This window comes from Schistocerca cancellata, chromosome 2 (assembly GCF_023864275.1).
Source record: "Schistocerca cancellata isolate TAMUIC-IGC-003103 chromosome 2, iqSchCanc2.1, whole genome shotgun sequence".
In the NCBI taxonomy this organism is placed as follows: Eukaryota; Metazoa; Arthropoda; class Insecta; order Orthoptera; family Acrididae; genus Schistocerca; species Schistocerca cancellata.
The window spans coordinates 841451816-841471534 of record NC_064627.1 but is presented as its reverse complement, the minus strand read 5'-3'; the positions used below and the strand labels follow the sequence as shown (position 1 = coordinate 841471534).

At 41.9% G+C, this 19719-nt stretch overlaps 1 protein-coding gene across 1 annotated transcript in view; it reads left to right on the top strand.

Moving 5' to 3' along the window:
- Nucleotides 1-19543: 19543 nt before the first annotated feature.
- LOC126162757 (sodium-independent sulfate anion transporter-like) overlaps nucleotides 19544-19719 on the top strand; it is a 220202-nt gene continuing 220026 nt past the window's right edge. The window contains exon 1 of the mRNA XM_049919443.1: nucleotides 19544-19700. Within this exon, the coding sequence (XP_049775400.1) occupies nucleotides 19652-19700 (49 nt within the window). The 5' untranslated portion in view covers nucleotides 19544-19651. The remainder of the gene's footprint in view (nucleotides 19701-19719) is intronic.

Here is a 19719-nt window from a genome sequence, read left to right as displayed (position 1 = left end):
GTTGAACTACAGACAACACGAGCCGTGTACTTCCTTCCTGACGGAATGACTGGAACTGATCGGCTGTCGGACCCCTCCGTCTAACAGGCGCTGACATCTCTGAACTGTCAAAGCGACTGCGTCTGTGATACAATATCCACAGCCAACGTCTATCTTCAGGAGTTCTGGGAACTGGGGTGATGCAAAACTTTTTTGATGGATTTATATGTAAGAGAATTCAGTTATCTGAAAATGAAAGAAAGATTTGTCTTCTATCATTCTTCACCGAAAATTGAAAGAGGTTGTGATCAAATACATTGTGGTTGTCTGCCGTCATTGTTCAGTGACTCTTGACCACTGAAGTTAAATAAAACTCTTGGACCGTATAGAATGTGTAAAAATTAGTAGGATCGGATTTTGATACTGACGAAGATAGGTTCCTTCTCAATTATGAGAATCAGTAGCGACAGAGCCAACATGGAGCTCGAATCGCTAGGTCTCTGAACAATGCGATTCCGGCAAGTTTTATTACGTCCTTTGTAAAATACAGATTACAGATTTGATTCATTAACAATGATTTTTAGATTGTAATTAATATATTTCAAGTATTACTGTTAAATGAAACACTGTTAGGAAGTACATCATGCTTCCTCATTGATACGACAGATAAGAGAATAAGTCTCTATGCGGCAATATAAGAATGAAACATCTGCTTGTTAAAAAATAAATGATAAATCGCGTTAGCAGTTTCTCAGGCTGTTTATACAAATATTTGGTTTCTGAACTTTTTAAATATTTAGTATATAATTTTATCACACTTATTTTCTTGGGCTCATAGAAAGTAATGTTCTAGGATCCTGTGTTCGATTCCCCGTACTACCACAGATTTTTCCATGGTACGAGGACTGGGAATGGATGTGTACAGTCCCGTGAGGCCAACTGAGAAGCTGCTTGACCCAGCATTGCGGTTCCAAGGCCAAGAAACCCGACAACAACCGGAGAGCGGACTGCTGACCATATACCCCTCCATACAGCATCAAATGACGGAAGTGCCAGAGGACGACACAGTGGTCGTTCGGGCCCGGTTGGTCCGTCTAGGGATACAACGCGGAACTTCTACTTTTTACTAGTACTGATGAAATATGTTCTTTTTTTTTTTTTTTTGCAATTCTGGCCTTTTGTCAGATATTTCTTTTATCCAGGTGGTCCAGAATAGTTCCGTAGTGAACTATTCAGGACAAACAGGAAGAAAAATCTCTTATGAAACGCATAAAACACTGGCCATAACTTCGACAGCTGTTAACGTTTCCTGGTTAGGGCCACATGCTTACACGCGCTGTCTTGACTGTTGTTTCGTTTCTGACGTGAAGTTTTACACCAGTGTCTTATCCTAACTGATAAATCGGTGCATCGAATTAGTTGAATTATGATTAAAACTATCCAAACATTGGTGAGAAACTTGTAATGTCGTTGAACAACAGTCAACAAATGTGGCAACGTAGTATGAATTTCACAAAAAAGCTGTATGACTGCTGTATAACTGGTTTAGTGATCTAATTAACAAACTGGCAAAAGGCACTCTGTCATCTATTCGATGACGTGTAGTAAAACAATGTCGTACAAAAACCAACATTCTGGTTGATGACTACTTTACCAGATAAGAGTCATCTATCTGCTGTCAGAGAAAGCATTACAGGGTTTAAAAACATCTTGAACAAAATGATCTAAATTCTTCGATGTTTCTGTAACTTCTCCTGCCAATGATTCATGACGTTGCATACACGTCGTGTGCCGTGAGGAAAACAATAGATACCGCTCTGATGGCCATGATTGTTAACACCGTCTGTCTTAATCCCAGCGTTCTTTGATTACCGTATCGCTGACAGACGTGAAACGAGCTATATCTCAGGATCTCTGATATGGTTTTAAGCTGCCTGAGAAGTTACATGTTACCTTCTCTAAAATTAGAGGACATTTTTCATTATCGCAATTCCACGTACTACAATGGATCGGTAGTTTGTCAGCCGATTCTATGCCCTAGATGAATTAAAAGTGGGCCAGTCGATCATCATGTGTCCCCTTCCACGCTTCCTCGTTTAGGTCTTAAGTGAAAAACGAATATTCCACATTTTGTAGATCGTCTTAAGCGTAGGGAGACATTCACATAAGATTCTCACTTGTAGAAAGTGATCCGTATGTCTGGCGCTAATGACCCAACTATCGTCCTTCCTAAGGATAAAATTAACTGTTCTACATGTATAAGTGCTCTCATGATTCTTAAATCTAGGAATGTCTCAGTTACATTCTGAAAGTTTGCTGAACATCAAATATTCTGGCCCTCTACAATCCGTGCACTCTTATGTTTGCTCTTGCAGTGTGGTTTTATTGCCCTGAATTTGTAATCGTACGTTTGCGTCACCTTGGAGATTGTATTCCAACAGTTGTCAGATGATAAGATTGATTCATTCGTGTTATACGGCTGCAGTTTGCCATCGAAATTATTTAACTTACATTTGGACTGCATTAGAAGAGAGTGGAAAAAATTCGTTCCTTCAGGGACTACTAATGAACCAAAGATGTCGCATTAATTGCTAACTATTCGTTGATGGCATGTCGAACATCCAGAATGACGAAGAGCAACTACAAAAGTTAATGTTTATTTAGAATTGTATAGCTCAAATGGCTCAAATGGTTCTAAGCACTTTGGGACTTAACATCTGGGGTCGTCAGTCCCCTAGACTTAAAGCTACTTAAACCTAACTAGCCTAAAGAGATCACACACATCCATGCCCGAGGCAGGATTCGAACCTGCGATCGTAGCAGCCGCGTGGTTACGGACTGAAGCGCCTAGAACCGCTCGGCAACAGTGGCCGGCTCTAATTGTATAGCTAACAGTGTCTTAACGTATAGGCGGAAAGGTGAAAAGTGCACAATCCACCGTAGTTTGAAAAATGTAACATGCACAACGTAAGAGCACAACTAAATTCTACAAGGTAGCGGAAGCGGTGCCCAGACTGGATCATGCCAGACGCGAAGAACTGAATACTTTTCCATAAATGAGAAGCTCAAAAGCAAATAGAGAAATGGAACCACTGCATTGACAGAATGGAGGGAGTATCTGAAATGCCCCAAGCAGTTCCACAAGGTAATCCAAACTCCGCCGACAAAATTTCAGAGATTGTTCTCTGATATTTTCTGAGTATTTTAGCGTAGTGAAGACCTGATGCTCGTTACAGATGATAACGTAATTGTGATGTATTCAGTTTGTTAACGCAAGTACTTTTGTTTCCGTTAAAATATCTTCTCAACGCCAAAAAGACCCTGCAATATTCTATCAGCAAAACTTACACAACAATGAACACTGCAACAGCCATTAAAATCAGAAGAAACGTGACACTTTTATCAAAGTGTGTTCAATCTGTTCTGTCAGTGTACATTACAGTACATAATAAAATACACAGTGGTTCCTTTACAGGTCTTGCTCAAAATGTTGACCAACATGATCATGCAGAAATACAACTGAGCACCATCGGCTGTCTTATACACTCAAAAATCCAAGTTTGGCATAAGACTCGCGGTTGTGACAATCCTAGCAAGCCTGTTCACATGAGAGTCAAGAGGATTCTCGTCAAATAGACTCTTCACGTGCCAGCAGAAGGCAACATCCAATGGTGTCATGTCTGTTGATCGGGCTGCCTGTGGAACGGGACCACCGTCAGCAGTCCATTGTTGCCCAATCTGTACATCAATGTCGTTCCTAATACTGAGTCAAAGTATGCTGGGCAACGTCATGCTGAAACCACATTAACTGAAGAATTCTCAGGAGCATATCTTCTGGGTACTGTGGGAGACCACGTTGCTGTAACGTTTTGTACACGACTCTGTTTAGTTTTTAGCGAAGTAATCACATAAACACTTGACCACACATTCACATGTTGGTAAGATCGACACATCACTGCATGTGTATTGCTTACAATGGCCTTTCTTGTGAACCCGACTTCCTCGGTGAACAACACGAAATCAGGAAAATTATGTTTTCAGCACATTGTTGGGAGAACCAGTTCGCTAACTCACTTCGACATGGGAAGTCCACTTGCTGCAAAGACTGAACTTTATGTTACAGGTGCGATTGTTGTTCATGTAAGTTTATGAAAACATCTCTTTGCGTTGTGTTAGAGCTTATTCGACGCGTCTACAACTTGTGATCGTTACTAATCGCGTGTAACACCTGAATGGGTTTTCTGCTATAACTAGCACGGCCATAATTTTCTATTCCGACAGCCGTCTAAGTTGACCGAGCGGTTCTAGGCGCTTCAGTCCGGAACCGCGCGACTGCTAGGGTCGCAGGTTCAAATCCTGCCTCGGGAATGGATGTGTGTGACGTCCTTAGATTAGGTAGGTTTAAGTAGTTCTAAGTTCTAGGGGACATAATCTCAGATGTTAAGTCCCATAGTGCTCAGAGTCATTAGTCAGTTCTGACAAGGAAGGGCCTGGTTCCTCGTAAGCATTTAGGTACAGATGCGAAAATACTGTGCTGTGGTTGCAATCCCTGCGAGGACAAGCCAGTATGTCATTGATATACCGATTTTCCATTGCATTCTGTGAACCCATACAAGCGGTGCATATCGTTAACTCTTCATCAGGAAACCTATCCCTACTACTATTAATTACTGTTAACGTACAAGAAATACTACAGGAAAACAAACCCAAAGCAGGACCCAGCTGACACAGAATTTTTGAACGAAATCTATAGCTACCTATAAGAAGGAAAAAGTACTGTTGGCACATTTTAGATCTCACAAACACATTCGATTTGGTCAACCATGCACGTTTCTTACTGAAACTGAGGGCATGTAATATCAGATATACCTTCTGAACTCTGTCTACATGCCTAAATAACCATGAACTCCCCTTTCCCTTATTTCCACCCTAACCTGTTTCAAATACGCTAATTACATTTCTCCTCTTACGACATAGGATACTCAGTGACACACAGCCGTCACTATTTTGGTCATATTCTCCTTGCACCGAATACCACTAATCCATTTTCTATACTCCCGCAACCTCAGGAAATCTCTTGCAGTCGCCTTTCTTTCGGCACTCGCGGAGTCACAAACAGGGCGCGCAAAATCTCGGACACCCCCGTGTTATGCCACTTGGCGGAAGCACCGGCCAGTGCCCCTCGCGGCAGGTAGTGCCTAACAAAGGGACAAACCAGTGTGCCACCCTACTCCAGGCTGCTCAGCGGAACGCGTCAGAGCTTCTAGCAGCTCACTGCAACATCCAGTCTTTACCTGCACATTACGAAGAACTTAGCCTCCTCTTCAACCAACTAAACTACCGTGTAATCCTCTTATCCGAAACGTGGTTGAAACCACACATATCCTCTGCAGCTATTCATCTCCCAGGGTACACATTTCTTAGGGCAGGCAGATCAAAAAAGCGAGGTGGCGGGGTCGGCGCGTATATACGAACAGATCTCAAAGCGAAAGTCTTATGTACGTCAAATCCTGCTGAAGAAAAAGAGGCTGAATTCATGTTCATTGAAATAAATATACAAAGTCGGAAATTCTTGACTGGCGTCATGTACAAGCCGACAAAAATAAGCTCAATGAGTTCCTTCCAGTCGGAATCACATTCACTTCAGTTTCAATACGAACATGTCATCGTAATGGGTGACTTGAACATAGACCTGCTAAGAGACACTCCCTCCACAATAAACCTAAGAAGACTGTTAAGTTGCAATAGCATGAACATTCTTCCATTACAACATACACAACATACAGACTGACAAAGTAAGAGATGTTGGTCAAACATCGGCCCCTGGCCTCTCAGCACATGATGTAATATTCCTGGCCTACTCTGTGCAGCCCTCAAGGATCAAATCGCGTTACATAACTTGTAGGAACATGAAACGTATTGACCTTGACGCTCTAACAGCCGATTGCTCAGAAATCTCATGGCATCAAATAATCAGAGAACCTACAATCGACGGCAAAATTAATGAACTTGGTGATAAACTCACTGCCCTCTATGACAAACATGCACCTGTGCGCACAATCCGTGTAAGAAAATCTCCTGCTCCATGGCTGACAGCTGAATTACGTCAAATGATGACCAATAGGGATGCTGCCCACAGGCGTTTCAAGGCAGATCCGAAACCCGAGCGTTTCGAAGAATATAGAAAGCTACGGAACAGAGTGAAACAATGCATTCGCAATGCTAAAATCAGGCACGCTCGCTCCCTTGTATGCAGCGATATGACGCCCACGACTCTGTGGAAGAATCTCCGTAGCTTGGGGATCGGAAAGGCGAAATCGAAAACTACTTTTCATGTGTCAGCTAACGAATTAAATGAATTCTTCTCTGCACCTCTGAATACCAGCACGGCTGATAATTACTGTCCACAAGAATCCCCAAACAGGATAACTAACAACGATTCCTTCCATCTAAAACATGTAACAACAAATACGGCAAGAAAAGCAATAATGAGAATCTCTTCTGATGCAATAGGCAACGACAGTATCGGTATAACCATGATTAAGAATGTTGCCGGTATCTTAGTACCTGTCTTAACTGACATATTTAATTTTTCCCTCGTGAACGGAATATACCCCACTGCATGGAAAAGAAGCATAATTCGACCCATCCCTAAGATTGAAAACCGGGAACTGCCTAGTGATTAACGCCCAATTAGCATACTGCCTGCTGTTTCCAAAGCACTTGAATATATTGTTCATGACCAAATCACTGAACACTTGCATGAATTCAGCCTATATGACATATTTCAATCCAGTTTCTGTAAACATCACAGCACAAACACTGCTCTAATTAAAGTAACTGATGATCTGAAATATGCCATCGACAATCGAAAGGCAACAATATTGACGCTACTGGACTTCTGCAAAGCTTTTGACACTGTTAACTTTGACATATTGCTCAGAAAAATGCAACAGCTTAATTTCTTTGATAGTGCAATGAGATGGTTTGAAAGCTACTTAAAAGACAGACAGCAATGTGTTGTCTGCGTAAATGAAAAATCTTCCTGGAAACATGTTTCCTCGGGAGTGCCACAAGGATCAGTCTTAGGACCACTTTTGTTTTCTTTATATGTCAACGATATTTCGTCTGTTCTGTCCTCCTGTAAATATCATTTCTATGCCGATGACCTCCAGCTCTACCTAAGCGTCAGACCAGAAGATGTAAACACTGCAATCGCTCAGATGAATGATGATCTGTCTTCAGTAGTGACATGGGCGAAAAACCTGGGGCTTAAACTAAATGCAAAAAAGACGTAAGTAATCTTAATAGCCCATCGGAAATTAATAAGTTCAGATTTCCGCGAACAGCTGCCTCCTATTCTGCTGGACAGTACTCCAATACCATATCAGAAAACAGTGAAGAACTTGGGTGTAACTTTGGATGAGCATCTCAACTGGGCGGAGAATACAGTCGCAGTGCGCCGAAAGACGTCTGCTTGTCTCTATGCTCTCAAAAAGTTTCGGAACATATTTCCACAGGACTTGAAACGCCAGCTCGTGCAAGCACTCGTTCTACCGAACCTCCACTATTGTGATATGATTCAACAAGGCATGAGTAATGAAAACAAAAGACGGCTAGAGCTAACCATGAATGCCTGTGTACGTTACACCTGCAACATTCGCCGATATGATCATGTTAGTGCTTCATACTCCGAGCTAGGGTGGCTGCGGCCGGACAAATTGCGTGACTACCACACTCTATGTCTACTTCACCGACTCCTCGTCGCGCAAGCACCCCAGTACCTTGCTTCAGAGATTAAAAACCTGTCATGCCATCATAATCGAAACACGAGGTCACTCTTATTTGGTATCCTAACTGTGCCCACTCACAAAACAAAAACTTTTGCAAACTCCTTCTCAGTTGCCGCTGTCCGCCTCTGGAACAAACTGCCCCTTACCTTGCGCAAAATTCAATCTCCTGCTGCTTTTATGAAGAAGAAGCATTTCCTACTATCATCCTCAAAAAGTTCTCCACAAAATTAATGTACAAGGCCAATCCTCTCATCTGTCAAATCATCTTGCTCCTGAGATGCCTTCCTCTTCATCTATCTCTATTAGCCACGCAATCTTCTTTTCCTTTATATTTCCTTAATTATGTTTCATCATGTCTCTCTATTCTTCTCCTCCCTTCACCATGAGTTTCCCTCATACTCCCTGATGCCAGCACTTCTATCTAAAATCTGTCTCTTCAATAATGTCTAATTATAACAGTACTTATGATCTACGAATATAAACTCTATATGTATGTATTTTTCCAGGTGTACCTTTCTAATTGTTTATTTCACTTTTTGTACTAGATGTAGTTTAACATGCCTACTAAAACATATGAATGTAAAATAAGTAGAATGCCTGGTTAGACGTAAGAGAGGGCCTGATGACCCTAATCTTGCCAGGTTAAATAAATAAATAAACAAATAAATAAAAAAAATATATGCATTTTATCAAAATGGCATGAGAAAAATCAGCATTCAGTCTATGACCGAATCATTAATGCATGGAGTCCGCAGGCTTCAAAATTGAGGTAATTTATTCTTCTCGTGTATGTAAAATATATTGCACACTCTTCAAGTTCCCATATGTATACGTATATGTACTTGTCTAGATGACACCTAAATGGTTCAAATGGCTCTGAGCATTATGGGACTTAACATCTGAGGTCATCAGTCCCCTAGAACTTAGAACTACTTAAACCTAACTAGCCTAAGAACATCACACACATCCAAGCCCGAGGCAGGATTCAAACCTGCGACCTTAGCGGTCGCGCGGTTCCAGACTGAAGCGCCTAGAGCCGCTCGGCCACCACAGCCTGCTAGATGACACCTATCTGCTGGGTTGTAGTGACGATGAGAAGGAGATAACACATTCTCTAACACATGGAACGTCAGAAGTGACTAAATACAGTAACGGAATAAAAAAAATAAAGAAAAAAACGCTGCACCAAGAAGGAGTTGTGCGATATAAACAAAAATCGGTTGACGTGTTTCTACAGCTGAAAGATAATGTCTATGCAGATTTCACGCCATCGCATAACAGTGATGCTAGTAGCGCCACTATTAGGATGAGGATGCAAATCAGATTTGCCTCAAATACATTCCGTAACGGTCGTGAGCGTTAATTACCTTTGAGATTGGACACGGTGAGTTGATGTTAGTCAGGAATGCCTTAAAAGTGACATAAGACGCCATTATCAACACCTCACTGAGTTTGAACGAGGTCGTGTGCTTGGGCTACGAGAAGCTAGGTCTTCCTTCTGCGATATTGCAGAAAGACTTGGCGGGAATGTAACCACTGTACATGATTGCTGGCAGCGGAGACCAGGAACATGGATGGTCACAATGAGACGGGGCTCCGGGCGGCAACGTAGCATTAGCAAGAAGGAAGACCATCGTGTCCGGGACGTGGCTCTGGTGCATTTACTGACTCTGCAGCAGCTATTTGAGGAGCAGTTGGCACCAAAGTGAAATATGAAACATTACAAATCGGTTACTTCAGTGTATTCCACTGACCCGAAACCACCCCCATTTGCGACTTCACTGCTGTCAATGCCACATTGTTCACTCATATCTGACTATCAGTCACTGCACACACTATACACACATTGTTTCATAACACTTCACTCACTACACACACACTGGTGATCTCTGGGCTGTTTTCTATACCGCAACTTCCCATTTGCTATCCTGAAAAACTGAGTCAGCATCCCTCATTAATGAGTGAGATGTTGAGCTCAGAAAGAGGAAGAAGTGTTAGTATTGTGCTATGCATATCTTGCTGATAAGTATTTCTAGAAAGGAAAAAAAGAAGGAAAAAACATAACGTGAAGGTCTTATGTGGAATGTTGGATATTTTGTAATCATTATTATTATTATTATTATTTATTTGTATAACATTTTTTATCAAACCCCTACTCTGTTTACGCTAAGTAATCCTTCAATGGATAAAAGTATTTCATAACAGGTACTTTTTAGCTGCCATTTTAAATAAGTGTATTTTGGCAAATTCTTTCGGTAATTTATCTCTTTTGGAAATTTATTGTATAGTTTTATTCCTTGGTAGAAAATGCTGTTTTGAGTTTTATGTTTATTTTTTCTTGGTAAATGTAAGTTGAGTCTATCTCTTGTTGCATGGTCATGGACAGAGCTGTTTGTGCAATAATTACCAATGTTATTTTTGATGTGTACAACTGACTGGTAAATGTATTCACATGGAGCAGTTAAAAATCCCCAGTGTTCTGAACAGATCTTTACAATGAGCTCGTCTAGTATTTTTGGTCATTATTCTTATAGCTCTTTTCTGGAGTCTGAAAATTGCGCTCATGTTTTGTGCATTTGTTATGCCACTCACCCTGAATACAAATTTGTAGTTCAATCTGGTGATTCGACCTGTTGTGCTGCCATTCATGAACAGCTTTCCAGGGGGTGTTTTGCAACAGGATAACGTCAGCCCACATACCGCTGTTGTAACCCAACTTATTCAACAGATTGTCGACATGTTGCCTTGGCTTGCTCGATCATCATATCTGTCTCCAGTCGAGCACATATGGGACATCATCGGATAAGAACTCCAGCGTCATCGACAAAGAGCATTAACCGTCTCTGCAGACATGGAACTTCATCCCACAAACTGACACCCGGCACCTGTACAACACAATGCATGCACGTCTGCACGTTGGCATCCAACATTCTGGCGGTTACACCTGTTATTAATGTACCAGAATTTCACATTTGCAAAGGCTTATCTCGGGCTTCATTAATGTGTGGTGTTGGAATGTTAATCACTTAAATATTTTACCAAGTTAAATGTATTTCGGAAATTCCATTACTCTACATTAATTATTTTCCGTCTGCGATTTTTTCTGTCGGCTTATTTTAGTAACCACGGCCTAAAAATACTACAAAATCACAGTTACTAGAGTTTAAAGCAGTTCAAAGCAGGCAACTCCTGCCTACAGCTTTGTGTAGGAAATGGTTTTGGACTTTCGTACACAGACAGTGAAGACTGTAAATTCCTTTGTCCGGACATGGATGGCATCTTCGATAGGAAAACCATGTTCTCTTTGTAATCTGGTGCAAGCAGCTCGCGGTGTTACGGTTAGCGTTGACTCTTGATCACAGAGCTCCTCCGAGTTCAGCTCCCGACCGGTCGGGGATTTCCTCCGCTCGCGACTTGCTATGTGTATTGTCTTGATCATCATTTTGTCATCATCGACGCACTGGCCGTCGAAGTGGCGTCAAATAAAATGACTTGCACTAGGCGGTACAGTTCCACAGAAGGGAACCACTGCCCAACAACTTCCGTACGCACGTTTCTTCCTTTTCTTGTAAACAGTAAAATTAGCAGTTCACTGCACTTGCTTAGCCAGCTGTACAAAATACTATGCAACGAAACACCGAAGTCAGTATACTATGGGATAATTTTGTTATTTATAAACTATGAGATAGAGGTGTGAACATGTGCTACTGAATACTAGTGCTACAAAAGAGAGTTGTTTGGACTGGGGTACAGGGAGAACAGTCGTTATATATACCTCCATGGATAAGAACATACTATGGAGATGCACTTAAAACAAAATTTAAATATTTTCTTGCAAAAAAATGTTTGTATTCACTAAAAAAATTCTGAGCTCTTTACATTCCTTGTTCTAGAGTACGACACTAAATTGCAGTTGACAGCAAAAAACTGCAAGCTGTTATAGGCTAGACTTTTTTTGTAAGAAGTGAAAGAAAAAATAATATTGAAACATATTTATTTAAATTATAATATGTTTTAACCTCTGTAAATAAATATGATATGTATTAAACCTATGTAAGCAAATGTGAATGACATTAATCGTGTACATAATATGACATTTAATAACTACACGCAAAAAGAAATGTAATTAAAATTTAAAAAAAGAAATTGTATGCAAACACTACATCGAGGGCGAAAAGTACAGTGGGTAATACTGTTGTTAAAAGCAAGTACCGTGAGTGAGTGGAACAGGTTTCTTTAGAAATAAGAGACGCAGTGCGCGGGGTCGACATTTGCACTGTTGTGTAGATATTTTCAGTTCAGTGTGGATATAAAGATAAATAGGGACACGAGATCAAACGAAATGCAATTACTCTGCAACAAGCCATCGGAGACATCGAGCATCTTATACCAAACTACTTATAAAATATCCCTCAACAACCGAGAAGCGATGTTATGACCAATAAGTGGAATTTCACACAATGCTGGAGCTATCATTTTCCTTAGTCTACAGAGTGAAATGTATCGCAGAGGATACTTAGCATGGCACCGTAAGTTAAGATTTCTTCGAATTGTGTATGGAGCGCGGAAAAAATAACTGATGAAATGTCTCACTAGGTGCTGTATTCAATCTGATCTTGGTTCACAGTCGCTACTGGACCGATACGTAGGGGTATGAAGGCTATCTCCAGATTCTTCATTTAATACCGGTTCTTAATATTTTCTAAGCAGGCTTTCGCGGGATAATTTACGTCTGTCTTCAAGAGCCTGCCAATTAAGATTCTTCAGTATTTGTGTAACGCTCCCCGATGAGTCAAACAAACCTGTGATCAAGCGTGCAGCCACTCTTTCTATAAGCGCAATATCCTCGATCAGTTCAATTTTCTGCAACGAAGAAGGCCTTCCAGCTGCCATGTTTTTCTACTTTCAATAAAATTACACACTTTATCTATTGAGTTATAAACTAATTTATTGTAGCTCGTTGACAATTCAGGGCTGAGCTACTTTCGTACGTTCTCTCTATATATTCCTGTGAAATCAAATAACTTTTCGTGCAGGAGTAAAATAAAAAACGCACCGAGAAAATGTTTAGCTACCAGGGGGACATTAATCAACATGATTGTCTTTCGTGGAACTTTCTACGTTACAGAGAGATGAACTTCAGTATGTCTCTTTTAAATAGCATCTTACATTTTTTATTTGACAATGCCACTTCCTCTCCTCAATACATATACAGAACCGCATCACAGTGTAGCATTCATGTAACCATCACGTTATTAAAAAGTAACACAAAATTGACTTTGACTCTCCTGTATTAGCAAACAATGCAGGTACCAAGGATGCCTTAAGTCATCGACTTGCCGGAGTTGACTGCAAATAAATGGAAACGCAAGGAAAATGAACACTAGTCATTCAGTCTTCAGCTGAAGGTTTGCGTGAGTATAATGTACACCACCGAAGAGAGAATGTAATAATTGCTACTCATCTGTGGAGAATAAAAATACAACACGTTCACGTGAAATGCGGTAAAGCAATACTATTAAACGGTATTTTGTGTACAGTATTGGCAGCCCCTTGATTAAAAACTGCAGAATTACTTTTCATTTATTGCGGTTGCAGGTAGGTGTAATTCTAAATATGCATGGGAGGGAAGGAAAAGACTCTACAGAGAGTGATATACCGACAAGAACCCACAGTGTCCTTTTTTTTCTTTTCTTCTTCTTTTAAAAAAGGAGAAAAGGAAAGAAAACTTGCTGTCAAGGTCATGTGTATTTTCATTCCATATAGTTACACAAACCTATTCTAATGTGTTATTTGATGGCACAGTGATAAACGCCGTATTAGGTTGCCTTTTTACGTATGGATTTCACGACTGAGATCGTAGCTTGAAAATGACCAAGGGGGGCGATATTTAGTAATCGATAAATATGAAGCAAAGTGGCTATTTCACAATAAAACAGTCTACGCAGCAAAATGAGTTCCATCTAGTAAAGTGGTAGTGATGGCGAACTAACATACTCTTTAAAAAACTTTGGTCCACCTGGCTATCTGATAGGTATTCTTCCTAGATTCACAACGGAGACTTCAGCAGTTCGTGAGACGAGTAGATCAAAGATCGGAATACCAATACGTTCACAGAGCGGATGCAGAAACCTTCTTTCTTCACAGAGAAAATTCGTCTAGGAGGAAGGCAGCAATTCCTTGAATAGCCACAGTTGACAGAAATCAAGTAGACTGCATCAGTAGATGTAGAGCTGCCTGCAGATATGGTCGATTTTCGAGACCATGCCCTAATAGGCATATTATAGAATCAGGTTTATCTTCTGAAGAAGGCTCAATTAATTGGGCTGAAACCTAGGTAAAGGTTGGTTTTATTACCGCAATCGAGGCTGATAGTTTCTTATATATTAGATTATCACGACTGCTGACTGGGCTGCAATGCTGAAAGTACCAAAAGCATTACCCGTTTATGTATTGATCGATCACGTGCAACAAGCATGGAACTCCACCGCACAAACTGACAGTCGGCACCTGTACAACACAATGCATGGACGTTTGCACGCTTGCATTCAATGTTCTGGCGGTTGCACCGGTTATTAATGTACCAGCATTTCACAATTGGAATGACTTACTTCGTGCTTGCATTAACCTGTGAGTTTGCATTGTTAATCACTTAAATATGTTACCTGGACAAATGCCTTGCTGCAATTTCATTAGTCGACCTTAAGTATTTTTTGGTGTTGCGATCTTTGCTTCTACCAATGCAAGTTGCACATGGGATCTACTTTTTTTAACTTGGTAGCGTATATAAACTAAACAAACACGCTTACCTTATTCTGCAGTGTTTCTCATTTTCCATTTGAGAAATTTACCAATCACTAGATAAAATAATATTTCAGTCTTAAAATATCTTCCATTGTTGTTAAAATGTATTATTCTAGCACGTTAGTGCACAGCAACTGGCAAAGAAACAACGACACAACAGAAATGCAGGAACCGCGAAGGTACCACATGTTATGCAACAACAGTCCACCAACAAGAAAACAACCTCTTTTCTATACAGCTCGGCTCAAAATTACTTTAAGGAAAAGCAAATACAATGCAGAAGAAATGAATGATTGTGATAGCAGACTTACAAAAATAAATACGGTATCCATTAATTACTTTCTGATTGGTAATCAACAGAACCTTATTCTAAGCGATCAGGTTATTACGACTAGCCCGCACAACATTAGAAGATTCCCTTTAAGTTTTGCGGTAATGTCAACTTATGACACATACTCATAATGCATGGTGTGGCTAGCTCCCTGTTTTAGAAATGAGGTAAAATTGTTCCTACTAATTGTAGATTTGGACGTCACCGTCTTTTCATTTTGGACGTCACCGTCTTTTCATTGAACGCTAGGTAGAAAACCATTCAAGCCTAACTTGACAGATTTTTGTACACTTAGACGTGGGCCCCCTGTTGTGCTGAGTTTGTAGCATTTTGCTAACTCTTGCTATGTGGCTAATTTGGCACTGGTTCCAACAGACGTTGTAACCATAACACATGCCAAGCACAAATGCAGATGACAATGAGGTGTGCGGCAATATTATGAGAGAGGACAAGTTACTCTATCACCTATTTTTCATATATGGAAAATTATTACGCACCTTGAGCGAGACTCTAGAAAGTTAACGGCCTGAGCAGATGTTGATGGAGCCTGGTAGGGCGCTAAAAGCATGAGGTATTTTTATGGTTCTTAGCTTATAGAAACGGCATCTTGGGAGTTGGAGGCAATTGGCGGGCCGTGTGGGATAGGCGCATGGTCTAGGGCGCCATGTCACGGTCCACGCGGCTCCACCCGTCAGAGGTTCGAGTCCTCCCTCGGGCATGGGTGTGTGTGCGTTGTCCGTAGCGTAAGTTTGTTTAAGTGACATTAAGTAGTGTGTACGCTTAGGACCGATGACCTAAGTAGTTTGGTCCCATAAGACCTTACCACAAATTTCCAATTTCCAATTTGCAATTGGCAGCAAGCCCATTCCTCAGTAGATGTTGCCAGACAGGCCCACAATCATATAGGGCAGACAGAGCAGCCCTTTGTTGCGACAGGTCTCCAGCAGAACAATGCTGTGATACCTGTATTGGCGCCACCTGAAGCTTGGGCTGAGGGGCTATGGACTGAAGGGACGCTTCTGTACAATGGAATCGTAAACTGAGCTTTGTGTGCAGAGCCATGTGTGATAAAAATTCACAAGTTTTCGTGTTAGGCCTGTGACCCACTTCCATTGGCTACCTCAATTCTATAAGAAACTCCGGCGTCTGAGAAACGTTTAGAGACAGAATCTTTATTACACCTCATAGCTAGGACTAACAAGCTCCAAGGCACAGGCGATTTAGATAAATATCTTTAAGATTGTATCTGTTTGCTTGTTGCCCTGGGAAATGTCGCGACTTTGGAGAAAAACATCTTCCCCCTCCGTGAAAAATTAAAAAAGTCAGTAACTGGCTGTTTCTTTATTTTCAGAGACACAGGTTTCTTAACTCTTGCCTTCGTTTGACTCATGTTTGTGCTGTCATGTGGGAGGCGAGATTTAGCGCCTCTAGAGACCTATGATTGGCTCAAGAAGGCGTGAAGGCGGTGTCGTTCGCGCATTTTGTGGGAAAACGGATTTTTTTTTTTTTTCTGGAGAGGTGAGAGGCACTCGGGTGCTGGACTTTGGCCTGGTAAGAAGACTTCTGGTCGATGCCCTGGCATGTGTGGTTGGTGCTTGAGACCTGTCCTGAGACTGACTTCACTTGCAAGTAGTTTAGACTGGGAAGCCTGTGGTGAAGTTCTTATTGTATCGACAGTGTGACTTCAAACACCTCGGACTACTCGTTTGCTGAGGGCACACTTCTTCGGTTTTGGTTTACCAGTCTTGAAGTTTGGTATCCTTGTGCTCTCTGTCATATAAGTGAGCCAAATTGGTTCTTGGTACGACCAGAGAATGGGTGTGTCACACACTGAAATCTACCATGATTTCAGGGCTCTGGTACAGAGTAAATTGCGATCCGTCTGCCTGATCGCCAGACCGTGAGATTTTTGCATTTCTTTCGTGGCCACGATTGATTCACAGGTGCCGCCTCACGTCTCATCTCCGCCGCACCCATCTCACCAACTGCAAGTTACATCGGCGCATGAAGCAAACAGGGTAATGTACTGCTGCTCCAGCATTGTCAGGGCGTACAGATCTCAATCGCCACTTGCTCTCAGCTGCACCTATGTAGTGAAGCATAGTAGATTTAATCCATCAAAGTCTGCTCAGCACTAGTTCAATTCAGACTGCGTTATCCACATTTTTAGGGCCAGAGTACTTGACTCTCTTCTGCCACCTAGGATCCTTGTCCACTGTGGTCTTAAACCACCTGTTAATTGTTTAGGTATACAATTAATAACTTGTTTAGCATAATTTATGTCTGTCTTTGTTTTGGGAAAATAAATGTTGTCAGTAAACTAAATTTTGCATACATTTACAATCATTTTATATGACAGCCCCACAGGGTTAATTTTCAATTAATGAACTAGTACAATACGTCTATGGGAGAATAACTTAATCATAATGGGAGGCTAGAATACAGTCGTTGAAAGGATAGGGAAAAACTAGAGAAGGTTAGTTTCTGGTAAGCGATAGGAGAGGGCTGAAAGATTACTAGAATTCCTTCTGGATAATAGTAAATTTTTGTGAATATGCCTTGCGAGATCTCCCCTTCGAAACGGAAGTATATGTGGAACATGTCAGATACCACTTAGAAATGAAATTATCCATAAACTGCACAATAGGTATGGTTGAATGGGTAGCTAGACCTCTATTCCATAACTTGCTTGTGAACCGAGTAGTTAGACTAAGAATTTTCCTCTCCTTCTCCATTTGACTACCCATCGCATTACACGATGCTTGACACAGAATTATATTTTCCGAATTATGGACGTATTATTAGTTGCGCGATCCGTTTTATTGGCAGCATATCTCGGAGTCTGGGAGACCATTTCTTGCTATACTAGCAAGAGCTTTCATAAATTGTTCAATGATACTGTAGAACATTTTCGCTTTATTAGTGGCTTCCCTTCAGGAAATGTCATGTTGGCAGTGCTAGAATAACATGTAGACGTTATGAGACATCTAACGCCTAAACAGCGAAGGAGTACCTTTCCTGATCACCAGACTTTAGTTCTTCATTAAATCCCAAATCTCTCTGCCGCATGATGGTTAAGAGACTGAGATCGCTTTTGGAAAGAGCAGTATTCGACTCTCAGTCCAACCATCCAGATTCGTGTTTCCTATGGGTTCCTAACTACTTTAGGAGAACGCCAGGTTGGTTACCTCGAAAAAGGACGGGGGTGAGTTCCAACCATTCAGATTCGAGTTTCCTATGGGTTCCCTAACTACTTTAGGGGAACGCCAGGTTGGTTACCTCGAAAAAGGACGGGGGTGAGTTCCTGCCCTATCCTTGTCATATCCGAACTCGTACTCGGTTTCTGAAACCTCATCATCGATAGAATGTTAAATCCTAATTTTTCCATCCCTATCGTCTACGCAGCATCTTGTGAAGACTGGGCGGCCGGCCGGTGTGGCCGTGCGGTTATAGGCGCTTCAGTCTGGAACCGCGGGACCGCTACGGTCGCAGGTTCGAATCCTGCCTCGGGCATGGATGTGTGTGATGTCCTTAGGTTAGTTAGGTTTAAGTAGTTCTAAGTTCTAGGGGACTGATGACCACAGATGTTAAGTCCCATAGTGCTCAGAGCCATTTGAACCATTTGAAGGCTGGGCGCTAGAAAGTGTTGTTGGTGATTCGTCAATAGGTTTCTGAACTCGACAGTTCCATTGACGTGTACCAGAGGGGTAGGTTATATACTGGAGCCAGTTTTCGCCCTTTCCCTGCAAATCTTTTCCTTGAAATGAAATGTCGTGTGGTTAGGGCCTCCCGCCGGGTAGACCGGTCGCCTGGTGCAAGTCTTTTTAGCTGACGCCACTTCAGCGATTTGCGAGTCTATGGGGATGAGATGATGATGACAACACAACACCCAGTCCCTAAGCGGAGAAAATCTCCGACCCTAGGGGGAATCGAACCTGGGCCCCTTTGCATGGCATTCCGTCGGACTGACCACTCAGCCATCGAAATGGACATCTTTTCCTTAATCATTGATAGGAAAATATAAGTAGTACTAAAATAGGCAAATGTCATCACAGGCTTCCTCAGAGTTACACACTTTACGTACTAGGCTGATTAAAGATGGAGACTGTTCCACAGTATATTGGTATGGTTGCGAACGACAGTCATAACAGTTCATACCGTTCAGATTCAAACAAATGATATGTGAGAAGCACTGTTCGTGCTGACAAGCTTGTGTAACTGTTTACAAAATGGGAAATTCATGAATGTCCACGAAGGAGTCCAGCGTATTCAGATACCTCTGGGACTATGTTTTTGAGGTTTCCCCAGCATGATGATATCCATTCATGAGGCTATCCAGCATATTTGTTCCAGAGTCGCTGTAATATCTCAGACAAAACTAATTGCATGACAATGTATTTCCACTCCAGCACACAATTACAACTTCAGGTGGAAAAACCGAGAGGCGTGGCGCATTTGGAAGGAAGACGATCTGGACTGTCGGCTCATTCCGTAACAAGACTGGCAAGTAACATCTCCCGCGCTAGACTGCCGCCGGCATCACAGCACACCCACTCGCAACAGAGTTCAAGGTCGCGCGCCGGCTGCCAAGTTCACAGGATCGCCGACAGCGGCGGTAGCAACAGCGCCGGCAGCCTGCTGTGCACAGTTCCGCGTGTAGCGTCACAGTCAGCTGGTGTCTCCGGCTTGTAGGTTATGATAAATAGTGGCGGCGGGCGCCCTGCGTCTGTGACAGCACCGCACCATGCCGCAGTCCGCAGACGCCGACCCTGGCTCCGTTGGCGCCCTGTCAGGTAACGTTGGCAGCCGTGC